The sequence below is a fragment of the Hippichthys cyanospilos genome, chromosome 9, assembly GCF_059441005.1.
Source record: "Hippichthys cyanospilos isolate Australia breed blue-spotted pipefish chromosome 9, RoL_Hcya_1.0, whole genome shotgun sequence".
NCBI classification, from domain to species: Eukaryota; Metazoa; Chordata; class Actinopteri; order Syngnathiformes; family Syngnathidae; genus Hippichthys; species Hippichthys cyanospilos.
In genome coordinates this window covers 23,015,246-23,028,051 of record NC_142377.1, presented here as the reverse complement: position 1 = coordinate 23,028,051, position 12,806 = coordinate 23,015,246, and the positions used below count along the sequence as shown (strand labels likewise).

At 46.7% G+C, this 12,806-nt stretch overlaps 1 protein-coding gene across 6 annotated transcripts in view; it reads left to right on the top strand.

Moving 5' to 3' along the window:
• The first annotated feature begins 323 nt into the window (after nucleotides 1-323).
• Nucleotides 324-12,806, top strand: part of grip2b (glutamate receptor interacting protein 2b) — a 45,429-nt gene continuing 32,946 nt past the window's right edge. For 2 of the 6 annotated variants that reach the window (XM_088424202.1, XM_088424199.1), the window contains exon 1: nucleotides 324-490. In XM_088424202.1, coding sequence (XP_088280328.1) covers nucleotides 433-490 — 58 coding nt within the window. In that variant the 5' untranslated portion in view covers nucleotides 324-432. Of the gene's footprint in view, nucleotides 491-757; nucleotides 884-9,608; nucleotides 9,694-12,806 lie in introns of those variants that run through there. The other 4 variants (XM_088424210.1, XM_088424209.1, XM_088424204.1 and 1 more) reach the window with 2 other exon arrangements.

The following is a 12,806-nucleotide window of genomic DNA, read 5'->3' as shown; positions in this document are numbered from 1 at the left end:
GAAAATTAAACCTACTTATGTTGAACACACATTTCGTCCCGTTATTTTTCACCGTTGAAACACTGCAAACACCGAATTTTGCAAGCCATAAATTACACGCGCAAAACAATCCGTGGAACAGCGAGCCGCGAGAGGGGAACCGCGTCATAGCGAGGGAATACGGGACTGCTGCGCTGTACGATTCCCAATTATCGCAAGTGACTTGAAGTGGGAGAGAGATGAAGCGACGTTGCGGGGGGGGGGCACAAGTGCCGCAGCGGTCCAGCGGGTCTCGGCGACGACCATCGTCGCTCCTCGTCGTCATCCTGACACGACAGGAAGGGGGAGGGAGGGAGGAAGGGGGTCGCTTTCTTGGCCAACCTCGCGGACAGGACCTCCTCTTCATCTTCATCTTCATCGTCTTCCTCATCCTCACCCTCATCCGGGCTCACGATGCCGGCGTGGCGGAGCAGGCTCGGCATGTGCCTGCAGCGGCTGCACGACGACGACGGTAGGCAGCCGCGTGCGCGCGCGCGCGGAGGCGTTTCTGCAGGGGGCTTTTCGGTTGTGCGCACGCGTCCGCCGAGCGTGCACTACGTTACTTTGGCCTCTGCGGTCAAACGGCCATTGAAAAACGCTTCCGGTTCAAAGGTCACGTGTGGATCATTTTCTCGTGAAAACTGGACGATCGCGCAAGTCGTGGGTTCGCTGTAGTAGAGTTGCGTAGTTAGCCCCCTGCTGGCCAGGTGTGGCTACTGCGCTCCGAGGGTCAAGGGCTAACAAAATGGCCGCCCGGACAACTGGGAGAAGACCAGCGCGTTATCTTGACGTTGAAAAGTTGCTTTCGAGATTGGAGTGTCGAAGAAAAGAAAACCCCGTCCGCTCCAATTAAAGCCGCAACAAGGTCAGTTCCCATCAACTTTCGTCAATCGCTGGTAATTGCCCCAAACTGCTTTTTAGTCACCAAAAAACAAAACGAAACACGGTGAACGGTTTCAAATCAGCCGACCAGAAACTAAAACCAAATTAATTTCTTTCAAATGGATTTTTGAGCTTTAAAACAAATAAGTGAAAACTATGCAAAAGTAAACAAAAAAAACGGCAAATAGGGAAAATCTATACAGTGTAATGAAAAACAAATGACAAAACAAAAACGAACTTTGAACAACAAACATTTTAAATTAAAAAAATATTAGAATAAACCAACACCATATATACAGTAAACAATGAAAAACACACATTTTAAGTTTAGGACTATAGGATAAGCAAAATAGTATTATATACAAAAAAGTACACTAAATATATATACAGTATAATAAGCAAACCTGTATAATTGACAATATCATCCTACTTAACAGTATATAATTTTTTGATCGTAATCCCCGCGACAAACTAGATGAAGCTAGCGCGCCTCCAGGTCACGTTTGCATTAGCGTTTCACGCTAGAACAGTACAAAAATATCACTTGGGCATTTGAAAGGTTTAGCATGTTAGCGTTAGCATGACGGCTGCCGTAGTGGCAACATCCACAAATAAGCACGGCAGGTTTTAGCATTAGCATCTTAACCTAGTGGCTAATGGATCCCACCAGCTTTTTTCCTTATAAAAGAACACATTGTAATGTTTTTTTGTTGTGTTTGTTTTTGAGTGGGCATTTGCACGCATCGGGCACTGCATTTGATGGCATGGAAGCAATGAAGCGCCGTCTCCAACAAACTCATAGTTTTTGTCGGCTGGAGGAAGTTCAGCATTTTTTTTGCTTTTTATTTTACACTTTGGCTCAGTGGCCAGCAGCTGCTGCCATCCGCCGATGACGGCCTTATGGTCGCCTCAATTGCCCATCAGTGGAAGCGAGCTTTTCTTTTGAATAGCTAGCTGACTGCCATGATAACAGAGGGGTAAAAAAAATCAAGAAATCAATCCGCGCTGATGAACTTCCCCTGGCTGCCCTTCAGCAAGGCGCTGGCACCAAAGCCCCACCCAACTGTGTTTGGCCCATCGCGGGCCGCTCAGAGACCACCATTCGCACCTATGGGCAATTTAAAACGGGGGTGTCCAACATAAGGCTCGCGGGCCCACAAGGATGTTTTATCCGAAGCGTTAAAAAACAAATAAAACATTGAAATGTGAATTGTTTTGAAGCTATATAGCATGATTTTAGCAGTCCGGCTCACCCGAGAATCGATTTTCCTCCATATGGCCCCTGACGCTCTCGATCTTTTGACGCAATGGTGGGCTGGATCAATAAAGTAACGCTATGTATTTATGTAGCTTTAAAACAGCAACGTCACATGTATTGCGCTTTTTTTTTTTTAATACTGTCCAAAACAGTACAAGCACAACATCATTAACGTTACTATTGATCGTAAAACATTTCAAGTTTTTCATTGATTGAAAAAATTCTGCTCATTTCTATACGTTGAGAGGTTAAACCTGCTTGCGCGCCAGAAGCGTCCCGTATGCGGGCCGTATGTTTGACACCCCTGATTTGGCGCTTTGAAAATAATCCTAAAAGCGCTGCGTGCGCAGGACGCGTGAAGAAGGCACGCGGGTTGGGAACGTAGCTTTGCGGCCTAATTGGATGCGGGCGGGAGTCATGCGGCGGAAACAACCCAATCTTCTTCCGTTTCACCTCCTCACCCCCCCCCCCCCCCCCGAACAGCGCCGCTCTGGACTCACCAACGGGATGTCTTTTTGTTAATCTGTGGCGCGGGGGCCGTTTGCCATTTGGGGCCATTTGGGCCCAACATTGAGACGGGGGCAACGTTGGTAAAATAAAAATATTGTTTACCTTTAAAAAAATAGAACAATTGTTTGAATAAATTATATACTGTATATATATATTTCTTTCTTTCTTCTCTGAGTGTATGCGGAGTAGGACTGTCCGCAAGGCGCCGATGGGACGTTGGCCTTTGGAATTGTTTGCGCTCCATAAACGGCAGCCATTGGCGCGCGGGGCTTTCGGCGGGCCCGCTCGGCTCCACGCTTTCCCTCAAGGGAAGAAACGGTGAGCCCATCCAAAGTCGTGCTTTTGAGGGTCCGGCTTTCCATTGGATTTTGTCAATGGGATGTCCCCACTACAAAAGGAAAGCGCCTTTTGCGTGTGTGTTTGTTGACATAGCCGCAGATGTGCATATATGTGTGTGTGTGTGTGTGTGTGTGTTCCTCGCCATTGTGTGCTGATGCGTGAGCGGAAATCAAATTTGCGGCTGCTGCACTCCAGCAGCAGCGGCAACAGCAGTAAATAGAAATGCTAGCTTGCGCGCGTGTCCGGGCGCTAACGCGCACGCCGCCTTTTCAGGCGTAACGAAGGAGGGCGCGGGCCGCTCGGTGGCGCTTCGGGACCGGGCCGCCGCCCTCGCGCGCTCCATCCATCGCCCGGACCGGCCGACCGCTTAAGACTCCGTCGGCGCAAATGGCTTCGTCCCGTCGATTAAGGAATCGCGACGGGAATTCAAATGCTAACGTCGACATTTCATATGACTGTTTCTGTAGTGTTTCCGAAAAGGTTTCAGTCGTGAGTGTGTGTAGTATTCAAGTACTGCGTGTTATTTCAATAGTGAGTGACAGTTTCGAGTAGTCGTTGTGAGCGCGTCACCGCAGCGCGTACGAGAGTGTTTCAGTAGTGTGTGTGTATGAGAGCATTTTAGCGGTGTTTCAAGCTTTTTGATTGCGTGCATGTTAGTGTACATGAGAGCGTTTCAGTAGTGTTTATAATGGTGTTTGGGTAGCGAGTGTGAGTGCAGTTTGTAAGTAGTGAGCGTTCCCATTGCGTGTACATGTTAGTGTTTGGGCAGTATGTATGAGGGCTTTTCAGTAGTGCGTGTATAACGGCGTTTCTGTTGTAGGTTAGAGAGCATTTCAGTAGCTCCTGAGAGTTTCAACGGTGTGTGTGAGAGCAGTACGGGTGGGAGTATTTCAGTTTGTGTGTAAAAGCATTTCAACGGTGAGTGACGAATTCCAGTAGTCATTGTGAGAGCGTGACAACAGTGTGCACGAGAGTTAAGTGAGTAGTCTTTGATTGGTGTGAAGGAGTGAAAAATATTGAAGCTACATTTTCAAACTATGTACCCGGGTGAGGCGCAGTTACTACTTTTGTCCACTTGAGGTCGCCATTTTCACGCCTACATTCTCGGACGTGACTGTCAACGGTCCTCCACGTTGACGTTCTAGCAGTAAAATGATCCCTCATAATTCAGCGCGATTGCAAGAAAATCCGCCATTGATTTTAAAATGTTCAATTAATCAGCGATACAACAAGCTTGATTGCATTTATGCAATTCCAATGGCAAAGTAAAGCACGTTGACTTTGCGTTCCCCGTCCCTTCTAAACTGGTCCAGCGAGTCCAAAAAGCAGCAATAATCCAATAAAGTGACAAATCGACACCCTAATTACCGCAAAAAGGAAGTGGAAGCGTGTCAATGTGTGTGTATGTGTTCACATTTCTGCCCGTTACATCAGCAACTCCTGCTGGGATATGAAATTAGCACAATTATGAGCCGCTTGCTCCTCTTTTGCGTGTCAACCCTTGGCATTTGTGGGCTTTTTTTTTAAGCAGTCACGCATTTCAATTCTGCGTGTGTGCGTGCGTGCGTGTCAGTCGTCTCGTTTAGAGGCGATTGAGTGCTCGCAGAAATTTCACTTGAATGAAATTTGCAATATCTGACCTCGGAAATTGTGACTTTTCAGAAACTCACCCAAATGTTTTTCCCGATTGGAGTCTGGAGATGTCCAAACCAATCGAGAAAGTGACAAGTCATGGCTTATCAAATTCATCAACTGCTTTAATCACGGAGAAAGTGTTTCGAGCACCCTTTTAATTGAAATTGTCCAAGATTCAAGAGTTTTAATGTCAAATGCATCGTGATACTTCACAATGGAATTCTAATTGTGTTCACTTCCCCGAGCAGACTTACGTTCCGCACAATAGAGCAAACAATAAAGCAGACGATAAAAAGAGTAATAGCGCAATAAGGGCCAATCCTCTAATTGAAGCCTAAACCTGTCGAAAATGAAGCGGATATTGAATGAACTATTTGAATCGTTGAGTAATCGTTCAAAGCGTTGTTTTTCCTGGAATTGGTGGAAACCGGGAAATCGGGGCCCCTGGGCTGTCTCGGTGATAATCGACAACTAACGCGAAGAAACTATTGCGGCGCGAGTGGAGCGCGCCGCATCGCGTCGGGAGTCCACGCGTCCGCGTAATAGCGGCGAGCCGTCGCGCGCTGTCGTCCATGAACCCCGCCGTCGTTCCGGGCTCGTTAAGCGGCGGGGCCCGCGCCGGCGTTTTGCTCTGATGGCGCTCTTCATCTTCGTCGTCTTCCTCCACAATGTGAAAGGAGTCGCCGGAAAAGATGGATGACAATCAGCTGCCATTTTCACACATCAATGTCTGCCCGCTTTTGTCTGCCTCCTACTTCAGGCGTGCCATTGATTTTTTTTTTTTTTTTCCCCTGCGGCGACCCATCGCCTCGCACGCACTTTCATTCTTTCATTCTCGCTGACAGACGCAAGGGGCGCGTCTGCCCCCGTGCCGCGACAAATCGTTACCATGCAACAAAAATGGATGTCTGTGTATGCATATATATATATATATATATATATATATATATATATATATATATTTGTGCCTGTGTCATATATAATATTCTCTCAATGAATATGTTCATGTTCATCATGCTTCCAGCGACAATTCATCGTCTGCAATTTGGAGTGTGTGCGGGTGTTTATGTGCGTATGTGCATTGAGTGCCAAGCAAGGAAAGCAAAGCAAGATGGCAGCCAGTCACTCTGTGTTAACATCTGTACCGGTTTAGTGCCTCCAGCCAAGCCACACACGCGTGTGCGCACACACACTCACAGATACACACATGCAGAAATGGATGCTTTCCCTACTTGTTGTGCACCTTGGATTAGTCAAGTTTGTCAGTGGCTTGCTGCTCCGTTTTCAGCATCTGCATGCTCAGCAACCACTTATTTTTTTAAATCCTCTCACTCAATGCTAACTAACTAACTAACTAACTAACTAACTAACTAAGCGTTCATAAAACGAGAAGGTTCTCCTCCAAACGGTTTAAAATGTGCAGACTTGGAAAAGAGTGAAATATTTGACTGTGTTTCGAGGTGTCGGGTGTTTTGGGGAGTCCCCAAATCAGCTGTTGAAAAGGTCGAGCCTTCCGGTTCATCGTTCACTCGGCGAATCCGAGCTTTGCTCGCTTTGAAGTGAGCGCGCATACTTCGGGCCGCTTCGCTTCTGGTCGCTTCGCTTCTGGTTTCCGTGCGCGCTCTGAAAAGGCCGCTAGAGGGCGCCAAAGGAGGCAGTTTCTTCGCCGCTCTGCAGCGCGTGTGCTTGCGCTCACGTGTGCGCGCGTCAGTTTTAATCCTCTTGTTTGGGACATGCGGCCTCCAGGCTCAGCACTAAAATACACAATGCCAACAAACAGCAAAAAAGCCCTCCAACAATAAAACAAAAACACGGGTGTTCGTATTTTCCCTCCCTCCGCGTCACGTGACTCGCCAGCTCCTCCGTCCGTGCGCGCGCCTCAAAGGTTGAGCGTGTTAATGAATGAGCAGCATGGGGTTAATGGAAAAGCTGTCGGACGCCAAAGCCAGCCAAAGAAAAAGCAAAATATGCGCACGCCTGACCCATTTAACTTGCGGCGTACGCCACCGACGCATTCCGCCCTTTGCTCTGTTACCATGGCAACACATGCTTCAAACATGCACATTTGCGCCCGCGCGGCATTGCGTGTCGTACGTGCGCGTGTTGCATTTGTGCGCTATGCTTGGATTTGCGAGGCGTGCGTGCGGTGCGGACCAGGGAGCGTGTTACGCGTGTGTGTGTGACTGTGGCTGGTGAAGCAGCATGTGGCTCTTCACCAGGCGGCTGCTGGTTAGATGACACCGTTTCTTTTTTCTATCGGGGTTGTTTGTTCCGGAAGGGCCTGGGGGAGTGACAATTTGGTGGCAGAAAATTGCTTTAAGTGATATGATTGCTTGGGCCAAGTCAAAATACCAGATTTATTTATTCATCGATTTTCCCGCTACTAGTTCTGCGTCCCGATCGGTTCGAGAGCCGCAGGCCAGGAAAATCTCTTCCCCAAGTGGGCCGGACCAATTAAACGCGATTGACTTTGCTGTGTTGCTGAGACAGAACGGAGACAGCGGCGGATCGTTCATTTGCCAAACTTGAATAATCATTTTGTCCATCATTTTACTGGGTGAATCATTTTATCCGGCGTCGTCTTTGTGATTGCCACCTTTTGATCCGGGATCTTGCGGCACTTTTTGGAGCCCACTTTAGTTTTGGCCCAACTTTAGTACACGCGCGCGCACCGGGCGTCCGTGACCTCTTTGTTGCATCAAAGCGATTGAAATGTTGTGTTTCCCCACCAGTTTGTCTTTGAAGAACATGAGGAGGCGCCGCGCAGCTAACTAAGGAAGCCCGCAAATGAGTTGCAGAATCCAAAAGCGCTCCAAAATATCGGAGGCCGCTGGAAGGCCGGATTCAAATGGATTTGCTCCCATCCGCCCCTTCCCATCTCGCGGCGCTTCGTCAATGCCTAAATCCAAATTGAAAAATTGGGGTGTTATGAGTTCAGCGAGAAATAATACGCAATTATTTTATCTGTCAGTAGAGTAGGAGTGCCAACTCATCTTTATTGTGGGCCACGTTCTAGTTTCTAGTTAAGTAATAATTGGGAATAACAATATTTTGTAATAAATCTTGCCCCCCCTCCCAAAATATTAGCCGATTAATGGATTCTAGTGACATGTCTAGTGAGCGTTTAACTAAAGGTTGGAATGAGAGATAGAAAAATATGTTTAAAGAGACACTAAAACCTCAGCACTGATACCAATAAACACGTTAAAAATGGCTGAGTCGACCAAGAATAGCACACGCGCGCACAAATGCGACAGGCCTGTCGGAGCCCAGATTTTGGAGTGACAGACTCCTCCCACATCGCTGCTAAAACTCCAAGAGTTTAGGAGGATGGGAGCGAGCGGGAAAGGAGAGCGCTGGTGCCGACGCTGCAGATGTGCAAAAGAAGCGCCGTTGAGGAGCTAAAATTAGCATCTATATATATATATATATATATATATATATATATATATATATTAGCTGAGGTTCTTATGGCATTATTCTCAAAGAAGCGAGCGGACTGAACCAACGTCCGAGTCCATCCTTGTTCATCTGCAGGAAAAAAAAACAAGAGTATGATGTCAAAGTTAGACATCATAAAGAACATGGAAAGGTATTCCATTGGACTGGTTTATTCATTGTGGTCTTTTGGCATATATACACAATCATAAACTGGGCGAAACACTGATGCTGCACAACTTTGTCTATGCATAAAGAACTTAAAAAATCAAAACAAGTTTTTGGAGCGCATCCAACCTTCCACTGGTTGTTCTATATTAGGGGAATTACGCTAATACAGTCAGAATTCAAAGTAAGAAAATAGTCTGAATTTTCAGCTGAACCTGAGAATCCCGGGAACCCATTTTTTTTTTCTTCTAATCTTCCCTTTTGTGGGGTTGAAGTGACTCTTTCCAAAGTCCATTTCCTGCAGCGTTTAGCTGTGCGTCATGCTCGTCAGGCTCGTCATGCTCGTCATGCTCGCCGGGCCCGCGGCGGCGGCGGCGGCGCTGCTTCGCTCGCCGACGTGATTGAAGCAGCAAATTGTCACTTTCATTTCTGGTGCTGGCGCGCACCCCAACAATCGGGAGCGCAAAACGTTCACCTCCGAGCGTGGAGTGCGCCGTTCGCCGCCAATCGGCTTAGCGTTGGCATCGGCCACTTCAACTTTCCAGGTTGCGCGGAGAAAAAGGGATCCCTGGCGCCGCCGGCCCGTGGACGCCACGCACGTAGACAGCCGGTGGGCTGGAATACCCCAAAAGTCGACCGTCCCCAAATTCCCAAGGTTCAGACGCCTCTAATGATGCTAATCGCTAAATGCCAAACCTATGCAAACATATTTCCACCGTCTCACTGATAAGAAACAGGAAGTGCATTTGATACGCTTGTCAAAATAAAACATAGAACTTTACACTTACGGTACACTAACACATCGTAAAATCTATAGTCGCCGGTAGGGAACTGTCTCATTTACCGCCAATCAGAATCGATTTCAAAAGTCCCCAAACTGATGTTATTCAAAAGAATGTTTTGCATTAGTTTCATCTCATAAAGGCTATGGAATTTAAAGCTAGCTTCAACGGGTAGCGCTTGCAATCCAAACTTTAATAAATGTAAAAAAATTATAATTTTATTCATTGCGGAAGAGGTTGTCTATTGAATCATATAGAAAGGAGGCTTAAAGATTCCCAGTTGATAATGTCCATCTTCTAGTGGCGCCCCCTAAAGGTCAGAGAGAGAATGTTCGCGTGGTGTTTTTTTTTTTTTCCTATAGCCCTTTTATTTGGCTTTGTTGTCATGGTTACGGCAAGCTATCGTAAGTCGGCCGCTCCTCGCTCTCTGGGGGAGGTCACGCGTGATGACACGGAGAAAAGAGGAGGCTGAGCGCGGGAGGAGAGCGAGAGAGAGAGAGAAAGAACGAGGGAGGCAGGGAGGGAGGGAGGGATGCGGCGGGGAGGGACGGCGGGATCTCCGGCTCGCTCCTGACACGGTGCGATGATGCTGCGCTGAGGCAGGCAGGATGTTCTCGGTGTCACTCAAATGCCGCTTGGGGGTCATCAGGCGCCAAATCAAGGGTACGCTCAGCGCCTGTGTGTGTGTGTGTGTGTGTGTGTGTGTTGATTTGGAAAGTGTGTTTGCTGCAAACTTTGCATCCTCCAAAGCGCCGCCGCCTTTCTCGTTTTTGTGCAATCTTTATGCATGTGGGTGTGTACACTTTTCATTTTGCACTCGTGTGCGGCGTCAGTGCATCAGGTGTGTTTCACGTGAACTGTGAATTGTCCGTGTGTGTTTGTGAGAGCGGTACTTTCTTTGTGCGAGAGCGTGTGTTGATTTGGCGAGCATCAAGCGTGTTTGCTGCAAACTTTGCAATGGCCGCAACCTTTAAAAGGTGCATTTGCGCGTGTGTGCATTTTGCGGGTGTGTAAAACATCAGTGTGTGTGTGTGCGGTTTTAGTTTGCACTTGTTTGCGGCGCAAACGCATCAGGTGTGCTTTATGCAAAGTTTGCATCGTCAATCTGCGCGAAATGTTTGTGCGTGATACTTTTTATGTCTGTGTGTGTGTGTGTGTGTACGGTGTTAGTGTGTGTGGGTGTGCAGCTCGAGGCGTAATATGCTGACCTTAGCAGTGTGTGTGTTTTCGCAATACTCTACTTGGGCTTCCGTGTGTTTTTCTGGGTATTTACAGTCTTTGTGGGGACTTGTCATCTTGCGATGCTTAAAACGAGGCTTGGAAATGCATGGTCAATGCAATGGCCCCGCTATGATAGGAAGACAAACTTATGTGTGTTTGACATGAAAGCGCCACCTCTTCCTCTTGAAATGGCTTCGTCTGTTTTGCCTCATTATTTTTCAAGAATTTCACACAGGCCCCCGAAAACGTGGCGTTTAAGCCGTGTCGGAAAACTGAAAAAAAAGCGATGCGGAGCCACGGCTTTAGTCTCAATTGCAAAAAGCAAAAATTTTAAAGCAAAAGACACACCAAACAAAATTGAATGAATGTCATCCTTGTCAATTCTTCAGGTTTTCTCGTGTTCACATCTATAAATTATATATGTGTTGCAGGTTAAGTGTGTTTCAAATTTCCCACGTTGCGAGTGGTCAGTGAAGGCAACGCCAGAGTTGAAGTTGAATGCGCTCCAAACAGTTGTCTTTTTCTTTTCAGATGTAATGATATGCACGGAGTAAACGTCGTCGGCTCACGGCCTGTTGGCGACTACAAGTCCCACAATGCATAGCGAGAACTTTGCATTATGGGAGTCGGGCCAAGCTACTCATTGAAAAGCTTGCAAATGTCATAAGGCACTGATGTCAAACTCAAGGCCCGGGGGCAGATCCGGCCCGCCACATCATTTTATGTGGCCTGCAAAATGCTGATTCGACATTTGACATACATTTTTTTTTTTTCCCGGTCCGTCCTTCATCAGGCGCTGGTGCCATTCTATCTGCAGTCATGCTAATTCTTTTTTCTGTTTTTGTCACTTAAAGTTAAAAGCCTGTCTGCGGTTCTACAGTTACACTGCTTTTGAAACGCAACACGGTGATATAAGTGTAACACGAAAACAAAGCCATCTAAGGGCTTTAACGCTAGGCTATAATACACCATCCTGTTTAATGCAGTGGATGAGATTACTAAGTCCCACTGAACGGCATGATCACGCTTTACATGGTGCACAAACGGTGGATGTCGGTTCTCATTTACAGCCGCCTGCGCTACGACTATAAAAGACAGTTTCGTTAACATTTGTCTAATTGTGTCCAGATTTCATCCGTCACGCACACTACAAGCCAAACGTATTGCTGAGGTTGAATCTAGTACAAAACGTCTTTTAAAAAAACGGGGAATTAAAAAACTTCTATCTTGCATTTCCTGGCCAAGAGCCAATCAGAGCCAGAATGCAAATTTGGTCTGCATTCATCGGTGACATGAAACGCATCCCAGAATGCTCTTCTCAGCAAGAAAGCTGAAAGCTGGACTAAGAAATGGAGCAACTCTCCGGTCAAGTCAGCTGCGTTCAAGGTGTGCATGACAAGTAGCCCACCTCTGGCCACAAGAATCCGGCCCATATAAAAATGTTCATCTGTATGTCAAAACTCGGTTTATGTGACCGATGGGTCGATCTTCCTCCAATGGTCACGTATATATAAAAAAAGTTAGCAATGTTTTACACCTCCTCTGCTTGTTTTGTATATTTTTTTCCATCTTGTTAAAGGCTTCAAATGTGATGTCTTTAGTGCAAAGAAGCTATCAACAGCATTTAAAATTCATGACAATTAAAAGTAGTCATATTTTTTTCATGGCTAAGTGGCGTTAAATTATGGAGGTTTTTTTTTTTTTTTTTTTGAAACCACTGGAAAATGTCGGCGCCAAGTTCTTACAAGTAAATGGGCGTCCGTGGATTTTCTCGCCGTCCGTCCGTCCATTCATTCATCCATCTTTCCCGACTGCGTGAATTCAGCACTTTGTCCATTTACCAACCCTTTCTTTCATTATCTATCCATTCATCCTTCCATCTACCAAACAGTCATTTATTCATTCATTCATCTGTCCATTTGTCCTCCTGTCCATTCAGCCATCCATTTACCAACCCATTCATTAACACATGCGATCTTCCATTTGTCCTTCCCTTCATTTATTCATTCATCTCCCCATTCTTTCCTTCCTTCATCCATCCATTTGTCCTCCCGTCCATTCTTCATCATTCGATCTTCCAATCGGTTCATCCATCCATCCACTTACCGTTCCATTCATTCATCCAGGCTTCCTCCATTGGTCCTCCCATCCATCCATTCATTCATTTCACTCATTCTTTTTGTGAACCTTTTGCTGTATGTGCTTTGGCCACCGTGGGGCGATATATTGCAGATATCGTGACACTCAAAGAAGAGTTTCTCATCTGATTTGCTAAGCCGCAATATCGTCAGTCCTTCTTCAGAGAGGATAAAGAATATATGCTCGTGAATGTCGGGCTATCCTTGGCCTTCCATTTTTGTTGCGGAAAGGGGCCGCGACGCAGACGCTAGTTTTGTTAGCCAGTCTGCGGGGCTTTGCATTGCCCGTTAGCTTAAAGCTCAACGGACTTTGGAAGGCGGCGGTTAGTTATCGAGCACAGCGAAAAGAGTTTTCGTCCGTCGGACCGGGCCTTTTTGGAACCGGGCCTTTTTGGAACCGGGCCTTTTTGGAACCGG